The sequence below is a fragment of the Sitophilus oryzae genome, unplaced genomic scaffold (genome assembly GCF_002938485.1).
Source record: "Sitophilus oryzae breed Bouriz unplaced genomic scaffold, Soryzae_2.0 scaffold_738_pilon_pilon, whole genome shotgun sequence".
In the NCBI taxonomy this organism is placed as follows: domain Eukaryota; kingdom Metazoa; phylum Arthropoda; class Insecta; order Coleoptera; family Curculionidae; genus Sitophilus; species Sitophilus oryzae.
Genome location: NW_022147349.1, coordinates 19,668 through 43,096, shown reverse-complemented (window position 1 = coordinate 43,096; position 23,429 = coordinate 19,668). Strand labels below are relative to the sequence as shown.

General features: G+C 32.6%; 2 protein-coding genes and 1 long non-coding RNA gene across 5 annotated transcripts; 1 reads left to right on the top strand and 2 right to left on the bottom strand.

Moving 5' to 3' along the window:
• Positions 1-9,452: 9,452 nt before the first annotated feature.
• On the bottom strand, positions 9,453-12,854 carry LOC115888400 (RNA-binding protein spenito). Of its 2 annotated transcripts, XM_030908124.1 has the most exons (3): positions 12,668-12,854; positions 10,385-12,582; positions 9,453-9,887 (listed from the first exon to the last, which is right to left on the bottom strand). In XM_030908124.1, exons 2-3 carry the CDS (start codon positions 12,527-12,529, stop codon positions 9,867-9,869), a joined length of 2,166 nt encoding a protein of 721 aa, XP_030763984.1. In that variant the 5' UTR covers positions 12,530-12,582; positions 12,668-12,854; the 3' UTR covers positions 9,453-9,866. The 2 variants fall into 2 exon arrangements, with proteins under 2 accessions (XP_030763984.1, XP_030763983.1); XM_030908123.1 differs by having other exon boundaries at positions 9,453-12,582.
• A 1,789-nt stretch (positions 12,855-14,643) lies between these two features.
• Positions 14,644-16,458, top strand: LOC115888431. The gene is made up of 3 exons (XR_004051256.1): positions 14,644-14,847; positions 15,035-15,436; positions 15,927-16,458. It is a non-coding gene; the product is annotated as an uncharacterized LOC115888431 (long non-coding RNA).
• Positions 16,459-19,421: 2,963 nt separating this feature from the next.
• LOC115888430 (zinc finger BED domain-containing protein 1-like) lies at positions 19,422-21,993 on the bottom strand. 2 transcript variants are annotated; one of them, XM_030908175.1, is made up of 4 exons: positions 21,701-21,993; positions 20,323-21,624; positions 19,743-20,227; positions 19,422-19,632 (listed from the first exon to the last, which is right to left on the bottom strand). In XM_030908175.1, exons 1-4 carry the CDS (start codon positions 21,738-21,740, stop codon positions 19,435-19,437), a joined length of 2,025 nt encoding a protein of 674 aa, XP_030764035.1. In that variant the 5' UTR covers positions 21,741-21,993; the 3' UTR covers positions 19,422-19,434. The 2 variants fall into 2 exon arrangements, with proteins under 2 accessions (XP_030764035.1, XP_030764036.1); XM_030908176.1 differs by lacking the exon at positions 21,701-21,993 and having other exon boundaries at positions 20,323-21,130; positions 21,184-21,463.
• Between the last annotated feature and the right edge of the window lie 1,436 nt (positions 21,994-23,429).

Below are 23,429 nucleotides of genomic sequence, written 5' to 3'. Positions count from 1 at the left end.
TATAAATTAGTAGCCCTTTATTCTTGCTGGAAGCAGCATTGATCCATAGCGCCAATTCGCACTTTTATTTTAACGAATTTTTAAGTTCTGTTACAAGGTTTATTGGAATTACTCCTCCCACAATAACATTTTTAAACAATTTTATTATTTGTTATTGTGAAGAATTTATTTATAATTTAATAAAGTAGTGATTTCAATTCGTGGGTTTATTCTCGAAAGAGTGGTCCTTCGACGTTGGGTTTTCTTTGGGAATCGAAGCAGTCCATTGTTAGTCCATTGGATAAATTATTACCACGAGCTAACAGTTATTACTATCGCTTTTTTGATGTTTGTCGAAATTATATTCTCTCGCTGGAGCGATTATAAATAACATTCATGTTGGTATGTATACAGGTTGTTAACTCGACAGTTACTTACAGGGGAACAGAATGGCAACACTGCCTATTGAGAACGCATGCATTATTGATTTTTCTGCCGACTCGTCCCGTCGCGTCGTCTATCGACGAGCAGGCCGAGGTTGCCATATTTCAACCATAAAGCTCTTGCCGCGAGTAATGAACAAATTAACAACCTGTATACTCGTACATAAAGGGTCATATGTCATATTACAGTCTATATTCATTAGACAGCCAGTCGACTTACGTTTCCATTACTTGAAACTTCTCGTACCTACCTAGAATTCGCCTATAAATTCTGAGCTATATAATGTACTTACTTTGCTATGCATATCGTAATCTTAGACCATACAGGGTGTTCAAAATTCTATGCCAAACTTTCTAAAATACAAAATAGTTTTTCTTCGGTTTTTTATATGGAACCACTAAAAATTCTAAAATGCTTTAAATACAAAAATCTTCATTTTTTAAAAGAATATTAACAGGGTGCTTCGTTAAAAAAACAAAGAAAAAATATTTTATATTTTAGAAAGTTTGGCATAGAATTTTGAACACTTTGTATGGTTTAAGATTACGATATTTATAAAAAAATAAGTATAGTCCAACTATAGTAAATACCTATTATACTTTTGACTTCAGGACATTTCTTGTATTTTTAATATTTTGTTTAAAAAAAGGCTAAAAAATATTGTTTTATTTGTTTATTAATATTTTTGACGCAAATCAAAACATATTTAATAAATCTTAGGACTACACGTAAAGTGATCACAAAAGAAGCCCAAAATGCAATAATATAAGGGAGGCATTGTTACAGTTAGAAAAAATTATCCCGATCCACAGATCCACAAGATTACCCTTTTTTGAGCCATCCTGTAGAAGTTAAAATATTTTCCTGAAATATATCCTAGTACATACTTTAGGTTTGCAATTTGCACTTATCAAGTTTTTTATTATAGGAGCTAGATGCCCAACGCATTGTTGCCGGGCCCATATAAAGTAGTAGGAAAAACTTTGAACCGTGGCAACCCCTATTTGCGGCAATTTTTTCATTGGTTAAAATGGTCCTCCCTGTTAAAAGTGTATTCCCCTATTCAAAAATATAAGTAAAAATTAGGTTTTGATTAAAAATATAGGGCGTAATAATCCTGCAGCTGGATCTTAGACTATAACACATATTTTAGGTTGGTACTTAACACAAAATTCCTAAGTTTTTTATTATATGAGCTAAATATGCCCGAGCATTATTGCCGGACCCGTACAAAGTCGTTCCTACTACTATTTGAAACGTGGCAACCCCTATTTGCGGCAAATTTTTCACAGGCAGCCTTATAAAATTATCTTTAAAAAAGCCATTATATAAAAAAGGTGACGTAGAGTCATTGACAAATTATAGACCCATCAGCCCATCAGTTTGCTTCCGGGTTTCTCTAAAATATTTGAGTTGGCTATGTGTTCTAGGGCTAAAGACTTTATGTATTCTTGCGGACTATTCAATAGATTTCAACATGGGTAGATCAAAGGGAGATCCACACAAACAGCTATCTTTCAGTTTACAGGTAGGATACTGGACTTATTAGAAGACAACAAAAGAGCTTTAGGTATGTTCTTGGATTTATCCAAGGCATATGACTCATTAAATATAGATTTTCTTCTAACCAAATTAGAAAGATATGGGATTAGGGGAAATGCCTTGCAACTATTTAAGTCGTACCTTAGTAATCGCAGGCAAAGAGTAATAATCCAAAAAGGAATCAATTCTACTAAGTCTAGTATTTTGGAAAATAACTTAGGTGTTCCTCAAGGTAGTATAGTCGGACCTTTTCTTTTTATTGTATATATCAATGATCTAAGTAACATTCTGCCTAATGTAGACAGAAATATTATAAATTATGCAGATGACACTAACATGCTGATAGGATGGGAAGACAATACAGATATTTTGAGTAAGGGTATAAAGCTTGAGGGTATATAAGGTTTGAGGCAGCAAATAAATAATTTTTGGAAAATAAACTTTTATTAAACAAAGAAAAAACCAATGTAGTAGTTGTTAGTACAAAACAGAATAGAGCAGAAAAAGTCACTAATATAAATCTAGATAAACTGGATCTTTCAATTGCAACAAATACGCAGTTCTTAGGAATTTGTATTGACGAGTTCTTGGATTGGACTGACCATATTAACAAGTTATCATTGAAATTGAACAAAATTGCCTATGCGATTAGAGTCATAAGTCAGTACATGAACAGAAATACATTAAAGATAATATATTTTGCGAACTTTGAATCTGTAATTAGATATGGAATTATTTTCTGGGGTGGGTGTTCTGTTACTGAAAATTTAGAAAAGATCTTTATTTGTCAAAAGAGAGTAATAAGGTTAATTTATAACATGGCTTCTAAAGATTCTTGTAGGAAATGTGTTTAAAATTAATAGTCTATTAACAGTGTATGGTCTGTACATATACGAGTGCATCCTTTTTTTATTTAACAATAAGTCAATTTTTAAAAAACATTCACAGAATCATATCTATAATACAAGGACACTCAATTTTGATTTTCCAGTCCACAGACTTACACTAACAGAAAAAGGTGCATATTACATGTGCATAAAATGTTTTAACAAATTACCGAGGGAAATTAAATGCATTCAAATCAACAGAGTATTTAAGAAAAAAGTTAGAAAATTGTTAATTAAGTTAGAACCATATTCATTAAGTGATTATTTGAATTAAAATAATATAGGGTTACATTGTTGTATTTGACGTCATTTCATTTTGTGTTCATTTATATTATATTTGTATATTTGAAACATACTCTGAAATAAAGTATATATTATTATTATTATTATTATTATAACATCATGCACAGAATAAAAATAGCTTTAATTTGATATATGAATGATTAATGTATAATACGTTATGAACGTAATGTCGCCTCCAAAATCAATTAATATTATTATAATTAAACATATTGGCGGCAACTTTTTGATTAGCACCCTGTTAAAAGTATTATTGGTGGTATATTCCCCTATTCATAAATACATATACGTAAAATAAACGAAAAAGAAACTAAAAATGAAAAAACCTCGCTGGTAGCCGAGTGGCATCCGTATACGGGATTACTGTGATTATAACGAGGATTATACCATTAGATTATACATTCTTAAGCCCCGTTCCCAGAACTTCGTACTATCGCCAACGGCAAAGTACAAATGATATTTGTACAAAATTTAAACAGCTGTCAATTTTAAATTTAGTTCAGCTCTCATTGGACACGTTCAGGGATGGTCGGCGGCTGAGTAGCTGAGAAAGCGACTTCCCTGAACGGTCTTTTCTGACACACAGCAACCGTCAGCCGTTGAACAGAATTCTCAGTAAATATTTAAGCTGGGCAAAGTCAGTGGTGTTTATATCCACTTTTCTATATCTATATGCTTATCTGTAGTCAACTGTATGTAAAATAGTTTATAATTTTTCATTAGAAATATAATCAGCCATTGTAATATTTTTTTTAAATAATATTTAACATCTGTGGAAATTGCTGTTTCTTTTTGCCGTCTAGGGAATATAATGAGAAGCAAACTCAGCGAGAATATTCGCTGGCAGTTAGCGGCTGTGTTTCCTGAACGCGTCCATTGGTTGTTTAAAGTGTCAACCAGTGTCGCCAGCGACACAACAGAGTTCTGAGAACGGGGCTTTAGTCTAAGAGCTCTTTCAGACGAGGATACTGTATACGGGATGAAGAATTACAGTCGAATACTTTCGAGATACTCTTTTGGCATACTTTCTTTTAGATACAAAATAATCTAGTTTAAAACAAATTTCAGTGCGGTGCAGTCGTATTATTGTATTATAAAATGAATATTGAAGAGTGCGTTCTGCTGTGGCATATATATAATAATACAAAGCTTATAAATTTTTCGTTATCGAAAGCGGCACGATCCATGGTTCTCTTATTTATTGTTCGAACTCACTCTCACTACTGAATTATTATTTTACTATAATACACCTACAATAAATATTCTGTTCGCCTGTGAAATCGAACTTTTTGTATCGCAAAAGTATGCAAGTCTGAAGAGGCCCATAAGCTATGATAATTCTGTATCCCGGATACTTCTTCGTCGCCGGGCGGCTGAAAATTCCACATTCAAAAATTCGGCCGCGCGATACTGTATGCGTCGCCGAATGCCATGTGTAAGGCACAGGTGTAAGGTACAATTTAACTACGCGTCTGGGATACAGCGTCCTCGTCTGAAAGAGGTCTAAGGATTATCCTCTTTGACGTCACGACCAATAGCAGCACGTTTACAACTGCTTGAAATAACTAGACTTACTTTACTTTTTCGTATCCGGACTATAGTTTGTTAGCCCAGTAATGGGTTACGTCCAATGCATCCCGTTTAGCCAGCCACAGGTCGTCGAGGGTACATCTGTGGGGGCAGGCAGGGCATTGAAGATGTTCCATGTCGTGAAAGGCGCCGCAGTTCTGCATGTTTCATTCAAACTAATATTCCCCTTTTTCGCATGGGCAGATCTACATCTACACCACACTGAGCAGACATATTCAGCAGTTGAGAAACATAGAGCTTGAGCAGAAGTTCTGAGCACGAAAGGTTTGGCTCTCCATTTGGTATTGGTCAGCTTACTTATTATTAGGGAATTTCGTGCTTCTACTTTTTTGCGTGTTTTTTCGCAGTGATATTTTAGTTTAATGTTCTGTCCAGCACGACCTCAAAATAGGTAGGCATATCTGTGTCTTCTAGTGGTGTCCCGTCTCATGTGACATTAAGTATGCGGCTCGCCTGTCTCGAATTTAGGCGGAATGCACTCACTTTAGTTTTGGTGGGGTTGGGTTTTAAATAATTCTTTTTGTAATAAATTGACATTGTTTTTAGGGCGGTTTCTAGTTTCTCCTTGATATCTTCGAACCCTTTGCGTTTAACTGTTATTACTAGGGCATCTCGATATGCAAAGGTTCTAACCTGGAATTGGTTGGTCATTTGTGTATATGTTGAAAAGATTTGGCACCAGCTCATTCTTCTGGTTTTTCCATCGACTCTTTTTGGCCTCGAGCATCACGAAAAACTGTTTTGGAGCAAGGATTCAAGTATTTTGACTAGGTGGTAATATTTCAAGGTCTCGTTGGCTTTATGCAGTAATACCTTGTGGTTTACCGTGTTACAGGCAGAACTTAGGTCGACTAGGGCCAGCCCTGTGATGTGTTTATTCTCAAACCCCTCCTCGATATGTTCTGTCAATGCGAGGATTTGCATTGACAGAAGCAAGACTTTCCAGGTCTGAAGCTGCTTGGTGTTGAATGAGGTTTAAGTCGACGATCTTCGTTATTCTGTAAAGGATTAGTCTTTCATAGAATTCAAAAAGATGGCAAAGGAGGGATATGGGTCGGTAACTTTTTGGAGACTCTGGATCTTTTCCGGGTTTAAGGAGACTATTTTTGACTTCCGCTACAGTTTTGGAATTTGAATAAACCAATGCGAAATAACTAGAATTTAGCGGATCATTTTTAATTCCTTATTGTGGTTAAGTTAGGTTTACGTATGTACAGGTTGGGCCAAATTGAACGCTTTTAAACTCCCCTTTCTAAAGAAGATAGACAAAAACTAATGTCGGTGTCTGGAGCTCAATTTTCATCAAAAACATAATGGGAAAACCCGCATGTCGATAACACTTACGGTTTTAGAGTTACAGGGTGTCTTTCGAACATGCGCATTTTTAAAAACCCGGCGCGGCGCGTAACTTTTTAAGTATGAATAATTTTGTGTTTCTGTGAAAATATTTCTAAAGCACATTTTACGTAGAATTTAATAGTTTAAGTATATATTTTTTTAAATTAATAATTTAAGCATTATCAACAGAAATTGATTTTTTATACCGGGTGCGTCTCAAAAGTGGCTCACCCCTACTACCTTTTTTTTCAGTTAAAATAAAAAACGAAATTTGGTATGTTAGTATATGACATAAATTAGGATTGATTGACGTATTCAACTGTTTTCGGTCACTTCCTGTTTCACCGGAAATGACGACAACTTTTGATTTTTAAATGACACCCTCGGTATTTTTTTACGTTATTCGATAGAAAATAACACTCTGAATAGAATGACATATCATATGTCAACTTTTGTTATTTTCGCATATGGTTTATTTCAAATTATAACTTGGGGTTCGTAACTCGAAAATGTGACTCGAAATACCAAGTGTGTGGTATCAAATTATTAGTAAAAAATGCTTTTTCCAAATATGCTAATAACCCTCGTTCCATTTGAAAAAACTGAGATATGATTAAAAATACGATTCGAGCATTTTCTAACTGGCCAGGACAAGACACTAATAACATTAGACGATCAAATCTATTTTTCCAAGGATCCTTGATTAAGAATTAGTGCTTTTAACATTGCCATGGCACTCTAGATTGAATTTTAAAATTTACCATTTTTTATTAAGCGAGAATGTCAAAAGGTGACATATGATATATGTCATTATATTCACAATGGACGGATTCAGTAAACACACCGGTATCAACCGGTAAAGACCTACCGATAACTTTTTATTAAACGATCGAGACAACAAAAATGTGACAGGTGACAATTATGACAAACTACGCCGACCGGTATGTACATAAACCGGAAACAAAATACGGTATTTAACTCCCCTCAAGTGCTCTCAAGTGATCGGTGACCACAACCGGTGAATTACCATTGGCATTCACTTTAATTTTCTACACCGGTGGACTAACCGGTGTGCGTACTGAATGCGCCCATTGTCATTTTCTATCGAATAAAGTAAAAAATACCGAGGATGCTAGTTAAAAATCAAAAGTTGTAGGTCATTTCCGGTGAAACAGGAAGTGGCCAAAAACAATTGAATACGTCAATCAATCCTAATTTATGTCATATACTAACATACCAAATCTCGTTTTTTTATCTGAAAAAAATAAAAAAGTTATAGGGGTGAGCCACTTTTGATAAATTATTAATTTTAAAAAAATTATACTTAAACCATTAAAGTCTCCGTAAAAAGATGGTTTAGAAATGATTTCATAAAAATACAAAAATTTTTATAACAAAAAGGTTTGGAATAAATAAAATAATTATATAAAATTAATAATAAAATTATTGAAAAGTTATTATCCAAAAGAGCGATTTGTTAAAAATTCACTTTTTTGAAAAATACCTTGTAACTACGAAACGGTAACATATATCGATGTGCAGTTTTTACCGTCATGTTCATAAAAATTGAGCCTAGATACTGATATTAGTTTTCGTCTATCTGCTTTAGAAAATGGTGTTTCCCTTTAAGTGTCCAATTTGGCCTATCCTGTATGTTTTCATACAATTTACAGTGTGTCCTACTTTTCATAAATCAACCCTAATACGTCCGCCATTAATAAATAAAACGATTTTCTTAATACTTACTTGGGAGGTAATTATATATTGTAAAAATGACAATAGCGTGATTTTATTTCTAATATATTTTGATTCAGCATTTCCAAAAACCGACTAAAGCTTCATTTTCATGCATCCGTTGTCCGACGATACGATATTAATTTTATTGGTTGAATTGAAAGACTTTGATTGGTTAGAAACGGTTAACCAATCGAAGTCTTTAAAATCAACCAATAAAATTAATATCGTACCATCGTATCGTCGGATAACGGATGCATGAAAATCAAGCTTAATCCATACTAATTTACTATTATTTGTAGTAAAGGCAATTCCATAAGAAAATCATTTAGAAACAATAGGTACTTTTTTCCTTGGATTTAGGGGATTTTGGTGATGTTGAATATAAATATGAAAAAATTCTCCAATACATAGGTACTTAATATCCTTTTGCCGGAAAACTGACCCCTGTTACCCACCTGATGCGGCGCGCCAAAGATAGTTAAGGATTTACAATTACCAACCAAATTTAAACAAAAAAACTTTAATGACCGATATATCAGATGGGTTCATGAAAAGCGGGACACATTGTAGTTATAATAGAAAATAATTTTTCATGTATTTTTTTTGTCAAGTTCTCTATTACATTGACCTTGTTCCCAGAAGTAAGTCAAACTTATTCTTTACTTATTTTTTGTAAAAACCCAGGATGTGTATGCTGATGTCTACTAAAATGCTGTCTAGTTACAGTTACACATGCAGTTCCAAAAGAATCCTGTGCTATTCTTGGTTTGCTGCGTTTTTTTATATTTTACATCTAATGCAATATGCTAGGAAAAAAAAAATGGCGTCAGCGATGACTATGTAATGAAGATCGCTGTCATTTTATATGTAAAATTATACGGGGAATGTCATCGCTAGTCATTTCCAAGCCAACTAGACGCCGAGATGATAAAGTCCTATAATCAAGCATGATTTGTTTAACTACAGAACATTCTTATAGGAAAACAGACTACATTAATTAGACTCTTGTTAAAAAGTTATATCGCTTTGGTTACAAAACTTTTTATCATGGTATTATATCTATTATATCATAAATAATGCTCATACTTTTGTAGTATGTTCATTTCTTAAAAAATCTATGGAGTAATTTTAATTTTATAGTTATTAATATGTAGTGGAAATTTATTAAAGAATTAAAGACAACAAATAAATGTTTTGCAAACATGTCAAAATAGCAGAAATTTTGAATTTTATGTTCCAGTTCAGTGTATATTTATTTTTGTTAGAATTATTAAAAATAGTATGCTGTAGTGAAATATAAATGTATACCTACTTAAAATAACAATATGAACTAAAAATATGAAATAAGTAAACAAAAATATGAATAAATTATTACAATCTAGCATCATATTTTAGAGCTTATCAGTGGTGGTACTTATTTACATAATTTTTGTGAAAGACTATTTTTAAATATTAATTAAACCCAGGACAAAACACCATATTGTCACTACTATATTTGCTTTGAAATGATATCACGTATTTAAATCTATGTCTGTTACACTCACACACACTTAACTAGAAAATATAAAATTTGACTCACCAAGTAAAATTCTTATAGGAAACACTTCACCCTCAAGGAACTACAGAAAAACACTATTTTTTTAAATACTTATGTATTTAACACAACACTACAATTTTTCCAATTATTCATATTTTATGAAAAGTAAAATATGAACATCAAATTAATGAATTACAATAGACACCAAACTTAGCACTAGATCACAAAATTTATTTTTGTTCATACATAAGTTTTTGTTAACTACACCAGTACACAAACAAGTACACTGCAGTATTCTTTTTGTTAGTCAATAAACAGTTCTTTCACATATTTTCTGTAATATTCTTACGAAAGTTCCATGATAACCGTTTGCTGAACAATAAAAAACAAATGAGAAAGAACTGTAAGTCACTCTTAATCAATTTCACTGCACCAATTTTACATTTCTGACTCTTCAAAATTTCTTTAATAAAACACTATATGTATAACACAAAATCAATGGGTTACAAAATTTACCGTTGATCTCCGACTTCCTGAAATAAAGATAATATGTAGATATTTAAAAAAAAAGTTTAAGAGTGACCCAGATATATGAATATAAAAAAAGCAAAATGGAAGTGGAAGTTGAGGTGTTCAAGTTATATGTGTGGCATAAATTTAGGTATGTCATATTTTGATTAGTCTAGACTTCTAAAAAAATCTTATCTTATTAATTCCACATGTTAATAAACATATGGTATTTGAACAAAATTATTGTCATAAAATATGTATGCGTAATTTACTAACAGGCAAAGTAATGTGAGAATATATGAGTAAAGTCAATTTTTTCAATGTATAAACAATTACATAATCACATGTAAAAAATAAAAAGATATATAAATTCATTGAAACAAAAAATAAAATAAGACCTAATAATCAGTAAACTTTTAAGCCCATAAATATATGACTATACCTTAATTAACACTAAAATTAAAAAATAGTATAATAAAAGTGCAAATAATAAATATACTTATGCAGCTCCACCACGTACCACTACTATAATAAGATGATCCTCTTTTATCGCCTCATCAGACAAATTTGGACAGGACCTTTTCAAAAGTTCTGTTGAAAATGGACATGGTGGGAAGGAGTATAAAACTCCAGTAGCTTCAGTTTCTTTATTTAGTAAAGAAATAACACCTGCTGCTTCTTTCTGCTTTAGATATGACACCAAGTTGCGCAAAGGCCTGGTCTGTACAGAGCTATCCTCATTTGTTACTGAAGCAGTAGAACCAGCAAGTCCTAGAAAGATAGCATGGGAACTAGCACCCTGAATACGCTTTTGCACATCTTCTAACTTTGGTTGATCTAATCTAAGCCTTTGTGTGATTCTAAGCTGGTGTTTTCCCTCTTCATCTTTCATCAAACTTTCTATGATATCAGTATCACCATCCATAAGGTGAAACTTAGCTGGAAACAGGGAGTTCTTCAAAATTAATGCACCTTGCCATATGGTAGTACATTTTCTTGCCACCTCTGGCAAAGTACGACTTGATGCAAGAAGTCCAGCCCTTCTTGATCCACTATCATCTGAATCAGGGGATCTTCTAGGAGACCGAGAACGAGACCTAGCCAAGCGAGAACCAGAGCGTCTACCATATTCTCCATCTCTAGTTCTGCCCCATTCATCAACTTCACCTTCGGGATAACGATAAGGACCTCTACTTCCTGCCCTCCTTTCTGGATAGGGCAGTGGCCTATCCCTGTATCCTCCATATGCTCTATCATAATCATACTCAGCACCATATTCTAGCCGGCGATAATCTTCACTACCCATATCATGCGGATATGGTGGTCTTGGCTTATAAGGTACTCCAGGAGTAACATCGGCAAAATCTGTTCTCAATCTTCTATCAGGACCACCAAGTGGAAATCCTCTCATTTCTTTAACAGCAGCTTGAGCAGCATCTATGCTATCATAAAGTATATAAGCCTGATTATCACCTTTAACATACTCGATTTTTTTGATTGCCCCAAATCTATCAAATTCTCTTTCAAGTTGAGGTATAGACGTCCAAACGCCTAAACCACCCACCCAAATTCTTGTTGTTGGAGTGGCTTTACCATAACCAATTTTACACTGAAATTTACCTATATACTGGCCAGAAAGTTCAACTTTAGCTCGATGTGCCATATCTAAGGTATTAAAACGTACAAATGCAAAAGCATTTCCAGTACCAGGTGGTGGTCTTTTAATATCAATATCTTCTACTAGACCATACCTACCAAAAATTCTTCGCAGCTCTTCTTCTGTAATATTTATCTCCAAATTACCAGCAAACAATGTACGAGTAGCAAGAGGATCATCTTCAGGCTGCACATGATGAAGATAATTTGGAAATTTGTCCTTTTTGTTTTCATTTTTTTCAAAAGGAGTTCGAGACGCGTTATGTCTTTGAGAACCATAGCTATGACCTGGGGTCATATGAGGAGGTCCATGATGCATAGGAGCTCTTCCCATATAATCATGAGGAACAGGCATTACATCACGTCTGTATTCGCGATGCATACCTGCACCTGCTGGTCCATAAGCTCTGTCATATCTGTCAATTGGAATTCTTCTATCAGGTGACCTTGCATAGTGGTATCTATCATATTCAGGAGTAATTGAACGAGGTCTGCCTCTATACAAATCATTACGCGGAACCTCATATACTGCCTCAACTAAAGCTACCTTGTCATAAATAATTATACGAGGTTTTGCATGCTTGGCATCTCTAGCATCTTCTGGATTACGAAAACATACATATGCTACCCTTTCATCTACATCATGAGTTATTCTTATAGTAAGATCACCATATTTCTTATATTCTCTATATAAAGTATCTTTAATTACCTCATCACTTGCTTTAGGATGCAAAGCACTTACACACAAAACTTTGTATGGGTAAGACCTTTCGGTTTGGCGCATATATTCATCCCGATGTGGAGATAAATAACGGCGAGGGCTTGGAGATCGGCCGCGACTACCACGACGTCGAACTCGATCTGGAGTAACACGTTCGTCAGAACTATCATCGTAGCGGCCCATACTTGAACGAGATCTTTTGCTTCTTGGGGGGGTGTCTCTATCACTACTTCGTTTCATGTTAGTATTAGGTATTCTTACTGTAATACGGTCCTTCCCTTTGATCATACGCACTCAACACATCAATTAACAGACACAATGGATGACGCGGCACTCCTTTCCTAAAAACACAATGCAAAACACCAATATGTATAACATAAGGCACTATAAGAACTAGTAAACTAAACAATAATAAAAACAACATACTTTACAAAACTGTACAGCACTTTAACAACTAAATTTGGGCAAATACTGCATTAAAATCAGACTGCACAACGCCAACACCTTAGTCAATTTAATCAGAAGCAAAAACAAAATGGCTGAGAAAGGAAAAGGATGCCGAAAATCGATAACCGCTTGTGCGTCGCTTGACGCTTGACATATGACATTGCGTAGGGTGACCAGGGTTCGGAAAACTACATGTTACTTTTAAAAACTACATAAACTACATTACATGTAGTTAATGTAGTTTATGTAGAGGGTGTAGTTTATGTAACCTATGTATGTAACTTTCAAATATCAAAGGTTTGAGGTGAGGTTATAATAAGTTGAAGCTTTAAAAACACATAATGTATTTAAGAAAACAGGAGAAATATGGCTTTAAATATAATATTTACATCATATTATCTCTATTACACCTCATACAAAAAAAATTGTTCATAATATCAATACATAGTTTGTTCACGTAGTTTTCATGTAGTTAATAGAGAACAACGGCATACGGTCGAGTCGGCCTACAAACACGTAAACGTTTACGTACGCATGCGCATTTCTTATATTTTCTATTTTTTATACACGTAAAAGATTCTTTACGTCTACGTATACATGCCAGGAGCGGCCGACTCGACCGTATGCCGTTGTTCTCTAATGAACGGGAAAATACGTAGTTTTTGAAGAAAAACTACACGTAGTTAATCAGGTAAATTACGTCTTAATTAACTACTTCCGAACCCTGAGGGTGACAAACATCTATGGCAAGCCCTTGAGTTTTGTCAGATTATTTTTCAATGGTCACAAACAGGGTTCGGAAGTAGTTAATTAAGACGTAATTTACCTGATTAACTACGTGTAGTTTTTCTTCAAAAACTACGTATTTTCCCGTTCATTAGAGAACAACGGCATACGGTCGAGTCGGCCGCTGCTGGCACGTAGACGTAGACGTAAAGAATCTTTTACGTGTATAAAAAATAAAAAATATAAGAAATGCGCATGCGTACGTAAACGTTTACGTGTTTGTAGGCCGACTCGACCGTATGCCGTTGTTCTCTATTAACTACATGAAAACTACGTGAACAAACTATGTATTGATATTATGAACAATTTTTTTTGTATGAGGTGTAATAGAGATAATATGATGTAAATATTATATTTAAAGCCATATTTCTTCTGTTTTCTTAAATACATTATGTGTAAAAACACATAATGTATTTAAGAAAATTAGCACCTTGTATGTAAGTTTCAAATATCAAAGGTTTGAGGTGAGGTTATAATAAGTTGAGACATACATAGGTTACATAAACTACACAATCTACATAAACTACATTAACTACATGTAATGTAGTTTATGTAGTTTCTAAAGTAACATGTAGTTTTCCGATCCCTGGTCACAAACCAAATACGTTTAAAATAAAGTATACGGAGGGTACCGCTTAAATTCCTGTCCCGATATTGAAGGATGGCTATAGAATTTCAATGCATTTCCTACATAAGTCTATCCTTGGTTTGTAGGAGGTTTGACTAAACAAGGATGAACTTATGTCTTGAACATTCGACTCGATTTTCTGTCCTCCTTCAATACTGGGACGTAAATCCTCTCATTGCTCTTATGGGGAGGCCGTCGTATATCACAAACCAAGGATGTGACCAAGGGATGTGAAAAACTCAAAGCCTTTGCTCAAAGCTCATTGATCAAAGATGGATCAAAGGTCTGGGGCAGGGTTCGGAAAACTACATGTTACTTTTAAAAACAACATAAACTACATTACATGTAGTTAATGTAGTTTATGTAGAGGGTGTAGTTTATGTAACCTATGTATGTAACTTTCAAATGTCAAAGGTTTGAGGTGAGGTTATAATAAGTTGAAGCTTTAAAAACACATAATATATTTAAGAAAACGGCTTTAAATATAAAAAGGGTAATGGTGTGGATCCGGTGGCTGACCTTGAAGCCCATATTTGCTGCATTTGATCAGAGATACTACGCAAGCGCACAACGTCGACGTTGTCAAGTCGCAGATTATTTTCGAATTATTTTCAGTAGAAAACATATGTTTTTTGAGTGTTCAAATAAAGTAATAATACAAATTCTATGATTTATTTTATAATTTAAGATTTATCTTGATATCAAAAATTAAAGCAACAACGATAATAGAGACTTTGAAGTTAAGGTATTATGATTGTAATCGGAGTTATAAGTAATATTATCTCATTTATTTATATATTTGCATTAGAAGTAAAATTGTAATATACGGATTTTTTCTTATTGATTAAAAAAAACCTTTTAGAATTATATTTGTATTATCAATATGATGACATTTATTATATCCATGTTGTTTAACTTCTAGTTATTTACAGGCAACAATAGTTTTGATTATATGTATGGAAGTACCTACTACCATCACGAAGACCTAGGATACTTCAAATACCAATTTGATAATTTTAAAGACATAAATTACAATGATAAAACTTAGTAAAGAGGTAACAGGGTACCTATTCTTACCCAATATGCTTTAATCTATGAGTCTTAAGGGGTGAGCAGTATTCCATCCCGTGATTGATATTCCAGGATAAGATTGAAGGACATAGAGGACATGGAATAAGGAGACCGCGCTCATGCCTGAGTAACATGAATCAGGGATTTGTATGATGCGAAAACATTGTTTGCATTGTTGCACTTACTTAAAACAGTTGACCCCACCGTACTATAGCATATTATGGGACATGAAGAATAGCATAATACATATCAATGAGATAGAGGTAACATTTTACCTAGTTTATCTATTATACCTACTATTTTACCTAGATTATAATGTTTGTATCATAATTTATTAAAAATATCAAGTTAGTGAATTAATAGTAGTAGTAGTATTAGTAATTGTAGGCATACTGTTTATCGAAGAATGCTGATAGGATTAAAATAAGCTTTATGTTTTATCTTTTACTCTTTAGAACGTAGATGGTTTATGTCGTAGAATACATAACAGTATTTAATATCCTGCAGTTTGATATTATTTTCTTACTTTACTGTAATTTCTTGTTTCCTGTAATTTCAAAATAAAATCTTAATAATATGGTGAAGGTTTTTTTTGAGCGTATTATTTTTTATAATATTTTTATGATATTTTTATGTCAATACTACATATTATGCTTTGTTTTGTGGAAAATAAATTTTAAGGTATCCTTATCCTTTGCTTATCCTTCTATTAGGAAAAATATAGTTTATACAATGTATATTTTTATATTTTAGATATGCTAAGAACATCACATAAATTCGATTTAAGAATAGAAAAATCTTTAGGTAGCAGAAATATTAATGCATGTCTAAGCAAGATTAAATAAGGTAATTATTAACGTTGCTGATTATAAACATGATATGGAACTACAGCATTTAAAAATTTTCAAAAAAAAAGAAGAAACTTTGACACACCCCTTTTAAATTTTTGAATTTTAATAAAGCACTTTTTAAACGATGCTTAATTCTAGAGTTTTATTTCAGTTTAATTTTATTGACGATGAAAATACCGTAGGATGAGGAAAAAAACGGCGTTTAGTTGCCTGGAAATGACGATTGATAACATTCTCCATATAGTATAATTTTACATACAAATAAAATACATACAAAAAATGGCAGCGATCTTCATTTCATAGCCATCGCTGACGCCGTTTTTATTCGATCATACGGTATATGTAGTATAAGGGTAGTATTAAGACATAAAAAATATCATAAAAATATTATAAAAAATAATATGCTCAAAACTCAACCTTCACCATATTGTCAAGATTTTATTTTGACATTACAGGAAACAAGAAATTACGGTAAAGTAAGAAAATAATATCGAACTGCAGGATATTAAATACTGTTATGACTGTTATGTATTCTACGACATAAACCATCTACGTTCTAAAGAGCAAAAGATAAAACATAAAGCTTATTTTAATCATATCAGCATTCTTCAATAAACAATATGCCTACAATTATTAATACTACTACTACCAGAGACAACTACTACTATTAATTCCCTAACTTGATATTTTTAAGAAATTATGACACAAACATAATCAAACTAGGTAAAATGTTACCTCTATCTCATTGACATGTATTGTGCTATAAGACTATGGTAGTATAGGTACTTCAATACATATAATCAAAGCTATTGTTGCCTGATGTACATAACTAGAAATTTAACAACTTTACGGGTACACCCTAATAGGTTTAAAACCAATAAGAAAAAATCCGTAAATGATAATTTTTAATTCTAATGTAAATATATAAATAAATGGTATTATATATTACCCTTGTATATTACTTACAACTCAGATTCCAATCATAATACCTTAATTTCAAAATGTCCATTATCGTTCTTGCTTTAATTTTTGAAATCATGATAAATCTGAAATGATAAAATTAATCATAGATTTGTATTATTATTTTACATGAACAATGAAAAAAATTTTTGTTTTCTGCTGAAAATAATTCGAAATAACCTGCAATCTGGCAACATCGACGATGTGCGCATGCGTAGTAGCTGTGACTATATGCAGCAAAAATCCCTTTCAAGGTCAGCCACCGGATCCACACCATTACCGGTTATTTGAATAACCGGTTAATTTGTGTCGGTTAATTTTGTTAAGTTATTATTTTTTAAAGATAATTCCGGTTAACCTATAATCGGTTTTTTACCAATAACCGCCCATCTCTAATGTGAACCCAATGTGAACCATATAAACTTTGATATTTAACCATGATTAAACCACAGAAAATATATATCTAATCCAGTTGTCTGTTGTCTCAAGGTTGTCTCTCATCCACAGCTGATCGATATCTGATATGCTGTCAGCTGTCAAAAAGCCCTAGCCTTTAATCAGGGGTGCAACCATTGCCAGATTGCAATTTATTTTGGAATTATTTTCAGTAGAAAACAAATATGTGCTTTTCTGTATTTTTTTGTCAATATATACAGTATGATCGAAAAATCGGCGTCCAGTTGGCTGGGAAGTGACGATTGAGGACATTTCCCATATAAAATGACAGCGATCTTCATTTCATAGTCATCGCTGACGCTATTTTTTTCAATCATAGTACGCGGTATATTATTTATATTATTATTTTAATATTTCGCACAACACATAAAACGTGAACGCTTATTATGTATTTTTATAGTCAATAAAATTAAATAGCAATAAAATTCTAGATTCCTTAATTAATCTAATTGCTCGAGACTCTAGATTATTATGCTATACGTTTAAAAAGTGCTTTATTAAAAATTCGGTAAATATTAAAAGGGATGTGTCAAAGTTTTTTTTTATTTTTAAATGCTGTAGCTCCATGTCATGTTCATAATAGGGTTTTTTTAACATTCCATCAAAACTATGGAGGCCTTAAAAGGCCTTTTAGCCTCCGTAATTAAAATTGTATAATCAGCTTGAGCAACATTTACAGTTAACTTGTTTAATTCTGCTTATACATATATTGCATTAATTTTTCTGCTACCTTAAGATTTCTCTATTCTTACACCTAATTTATGTGATTTTCTTAGCATAATATTAATTATAAACCATATTTTTCCTAATGGAAGGATGGAATAGGATATGCAAAATTAAGATATTTTAACATTTATTTTCCAGACAAAGCATAATATAGTATTAAGATTAAGACATGACAAATATTATAAGAAAGATCTTAATATAAACACAAACTAATTACAAACTAATCTTAATTTGGTCTTGTATAAACACAGGTGTCAACATGGGTGTCAACCAATAAGATCAAAACTCAACCTTCACCATATTGTCAAGATTTGGCATTATAGTAAATTAAAAAAATAAATTAAGAAAAGAATATCAAAGTACACAATATTAAATACTGTAATGTATTCTACGACACAAACCATCTCCCTTCTAAAGAGAAAAAGATAAAACATAAAGCTTATTTTAATCTTATCAACACACTCTTCGATAAAATATATGTCTAAAATTGCTCTTAATCCACTAACTTGATATTTTTAAGAAATTATGATACAAATATTATAATCAAAGTATATTATATTAGTAACATTATAGGTAAGATGTTACCTCTATCTCCCATTGACGTGTAATTTTCCATGTATAAGACTCGTCATGGTAGTATTTCAAAACATCAATACATAATAATCAAAACTATTGTTGCCTGTAAATAACTAAAAATTAAATAACTTGAAAGAAATAAAATAATTCTAATAAGTTTAAAACCATTAAGAAGAAATCCGTACATAATAATTTTTAATTTTAATGTAAATATATAAAATTAATTAATTATAATTATTAATGTAAATATATAAATAAATGTTATTATTATTACAATTTTATATATTCATAATTCTTTCATTTCACAATCTTCATTATCCTTCTTATCTTAATTTTGGATATCAAGATAAATCTGAAATTATAAAATTAATTATATAGAATTTGTATTATTATTAACACTCAAAAAATGTTTCAACTGCAAATAATTCGAAAATAAACTGCAATTTGGCAACATCGAAGATGTGCGCTTGCCTAGTATCGATGATCTAATGCAGCAAATATGGCCTTCAAGGTCAGCCACCGGATCCACACTAGTGGTCGAGAACTATCGATAGTCATACTATCGATATATATCGATATTATTTTTTAAAATATCGATAATTATCGATAGTATTCGATAGTTTTTTTTATTCGTGCATGTACGATACAAATGGGAAAAAATGAACTGAAAATCTGTTAAAACTTTTAATTGCTCATTTATTATCTGTTATATTCAGGTTTTTATGCAGAAATATTAATTTATCAACATTCGTTGACTTGAGTTTTGATCTTCGATCCGTTATGACCTGACCGGCAGAACTGAAGCTTCTTTCACTCTCAACCGAGGTTGCTGGAATGCATAAGAACTTCCTAGCACATTCATCCATTGGTGTCAACTCATTTCCACTTATCTGAAAAAGTATAAGAAAAATTAAATGAAACAATAGCAAATAATGGACAGGTGGAGTTGATGGAGAAATATAAATACATTTCTTTTGTTGTTTCTCCTTTTGTTGCATACCTTCCAAAATAAAAGCGGATCAGCATCTTCAGCAGAGTTTGCCCTCTCTAAATATTGCCTTCTAGTAATAATGACATCAGATGTGACTGATTTTATTTTTCCCGATATTCTACTTTCAAGAAATGCAAAAAGAGAAGGGGAAGTCTGGATGTTTTGGGACACTGAAGGTTCATTTATATTTATGTTCTGACTTTGTGATTTTTGTCGTAAAGCTCCTTGCATTTCTTGTTCTAAAATTACAGCGGCAGATGAAGCATTTTCTGGATTTCTAAAACCTTCTTTCTTAAATCTTGGGTCAATAATTGTTCCTATTTTTGTAACATTTCTACTTTCATAAGGAAATATTCTTTTCTTCACTGATTCTATAAGCCCACTGCAAAATAATTTCCCTTCTTCAGTATCAAGTTCTGTGATAACTGCATTTAAAAAATTATAGATACCAAAGGTCAGAGGGATTATCAAAGAAATAGTAACATAGCTGCCACCTGAAAATAATAATAACATTAAGTATCTATAAATTCTATTTCATTATTGCAATTATTATGAATGAAACAATCAAGGTTTTAAACAACTAACTCACCTGAAATTTTTTTCGTAGCCTCCTCAAAACATTTCAGAACCTTCACAACATCATTTAAAATAGATAGTTCATCTACAGAGAGAGGTTGAGGAGCTTTACGTACTTTCAGCAGTGTTCGACTAATTGCTTCATTGGTTTTAAGAATTCTTTCTATCATGTAGAAGGTACTATTCCATCTGGTTGGTACCTCCTGTATCAGCTTGTACTGTTTGTTTGTTATATCATCATCAATATTTTGCTCCTTTTTAAAAATTTCCATGGCAACATTGCTCGACTTAATAAATGTAACAATGTCCTTACACCTCTTGATATTTGTCTTTAAGTCGTTAAAGTTTTCTTGCACAACAAGGTTGAGACTGTGTGCGTAGCAAGGAAGATGTCTTATTTTCAGTAGTTCACATGTTTTAATCATGTTTGCCGCATTGTCAGTCACTATGCAAACAATTTTATTTTCGATATTCCATTCTCTGAATATGCTCTCTAAAGATTCTGCAATGTTTTCTGAAGTATGGTTCATTCCATTTGCCAAAGGTTTAGTCGAGAGAATTATTGACTTTAATTCAAAAGCTGAATTTATGTAGTGGCATGTCACAGTTAGGTACGACTCAGAAACACTAGAGGTCCATGAGTCGGAGGTTATTGCAACATATTTTATTTCAGTCAAATCATTTTTCAATTTTTGATGTACCTCTTGATAGGTAGTTTCCAATAATTTTCCACTCAAAGTATATGGACTTGGAAGAACATATCTAGGATCTAGTAGGTTTATCAGTCTTCTAAATCCCTTGTCTTTCACAATTGTAAAGGGCTGAAAGTCCAGTGCAATCATTTCTATAATACTTTTATCAAGTTGTTTCTTACGCTGAGAATTTGATTCATATTGCAAAGCTCTTCGGAAAAATGGGCTAACTGACCTGGTACTAGAACGTGCACTAGAAGCAGAAGATGCAGTTTCAGAACTAAATGAGACAGATGCACTGGTATTTTCAACTTCATTATTTATGGATTCACTATTTTGTAAAAACAGATGATGCCTTCTCAAGTGATCCGCAAGATTAGAGGTATTACCACTGGTCTTGTATTCTTGCCCACATTTATTGCATTTTGCAAGCTTCTTATCACCAGACCTTTTAAAATGTGCCCAAACCGATGACACTTTTGCCCTCTTTCTTTTCGCACTGCCACCCACAGATCCAGGTACAGCAGAGGTTTGCTGATCGATATTATCAGGTTGAGAATTTTGAAAGCCTTCTTTTGAACTCCCTGCCTTAGCATTATTATCACCACTGCCATTTCCATTCTCTAAAAACATAAAAAGAAAAAGTTTAAAGGGGACACACATTTTAAAGGGGACAATATAAAGTAGTTTTCAACTTACCTTTACTTTTGCCAAACTTCAAATTCAAAAATGTTTCCATTATTGTATTCTTTTAATTTTAAAACAACAACGAATGCGAAACACTGGAAACACGGTTAAAAATGGGGAAAATCTAAGGGGAAAGTGTTTAAATTAAAATACAAAAAATGAAATTGAGGTTATGTTGTCAGTCTTCTTCTATATTTTATCCGCAGGCATGGAAACAACTATCGATAGTCGATAGAACGAAAAATATCGATTGTTTTCGATAGGTGAAACTATCGATAGCTATCGATACACTATCGATAGTTCTCGACCACTAATCCACACCTTACCAAAATAACCTAACCTAGCAAAACTAAATATTTAGTTTTCGTATAGGTTTACTTACCTCTACACTCCATAGGTCTACTTCAAATTTAGATAATAAACTTAGTTAAATCGCATGATTAAATAGAGATTGTAGCAATGTAAGTATGTATATATACAAAATGAGGTAATGGTGTGGATCCGGTGGCTGACCTTGAAGCCCATATTTGCTGCATTTGATCATCGATACTACGCAAGCGCACGTCGTCGATGTTGCCAAATTGCAGTTTATTTTCGAATTATTTGTAGTTGAAAATTTTTTTTTAAGTGTTAATCAATAATAATACAAATTCTATAATTAATTTTATAATTTCAGATTTAACTTGATATCCAAATTTAAGGTAAGAAGGATAATGAAGATTGTAAAATTAAAGTATTATGAATATATAAAATTGTAATAATAATAACATTTATTTATATATTTACATTAGAATTAAAAATTATCATTTACGGATTTTTTCTTAATTGTTTTAAACTTATTAGAATTATTTTATTTCTTTCAAGTTATTTAATTTCTAGTTATTTACAGGCAACAATAGTTTTGATTATATGTATTGATGTTTTGAAATACTACCATGACGAGTCTTATAGAACAATACACGTCAATGGGAGATAGAGGTAACATTTTACCTATAATGTTACTAATATAATATTTTGAAGTAGTAGGTTTATCGAAAAATTGTCAGAGACCTTTTTTGTAGAGCGTTCAGTTCTGTAGAATAGATGACTTCTGAAGAATATATGATTGTCATAGCTACGAGAGAACAAGATCGAGAGAAAAAAATTATTTGCAAAAAGTGGCAAATTCCCATGTGATTTAAATGGAAAATTAATCGTCTTCGGGGCAAGGTTTATTGTAAATATTAAGGGTTTACAATGGTTGTTTTTTTTAGAAAATAAACTAAAAATTTAGAGGGCGTCGCGAGAGAAATGATCAACTTGGTAAATAACGGACACCTTAATAACCAGTAAGTTAGTCGATTAGAAATGCATTGACAAATTAATCAATTACGCAGCTAATTGTTATCTAAACACTCATTTGCTTTCAAACTTAATTAGATCTCTCACACTTGGAGCCCCAGATAATCCAACTAAGGAAAAATACTGTAACAAATACCTCTCGCAGCTATTAACACAAACCCACTAAATGGCTAAACGTTTCTAACCCTTCCATTTCCAGTCGGAGTCCTCGTTCCCAGGCTGTTGAATTAGAACAAACATCCGTAGAGCGTCGCGTCGCCTGACTGTAAAAGCCGAAGCATAAAAGCCTTTCCTGTGTGTGCCGTCGCCAAGTCTCCGACAACGGCCCGGCTTTGTCTCCGACTGTCAAAATAATCGCCTCATTCTGCCTTCGTAACAGTTGTCGCGTTATTATTCCTGT

Bases quoted from the DNA above. Each gene is read 5' to 3' on its own strand.
- LOC115888400 (XM_030908123.1), bottom strand. From the start codon at position 12,529: ATGATCAAAGGGAAGGACCGTATTACAGTAAGAATACCTAATACTAAC.
- LOC115888430 (XM_030908175.1), bottom strand. From the start codon at position 21,740: ATGGAAACATTTTTGAATTTGAAGTTTGGCAAAAGTAAAG. The intron at 21,625-21,700 runs GTAAGTTGAAAA...TTATGTTTTTAG, and splicing joins GAAGTTTGGCAAAAGTAAAG to AGAATGGAAATGGCAGTGGT. The intron at 19,633-19,742 runs GTATGCAACAAA...ATACTTTTTCAG, and splicing joins ATCCGCTTTTATTTTGGAAG to ATAAGTGGAAATGAGTTGAC.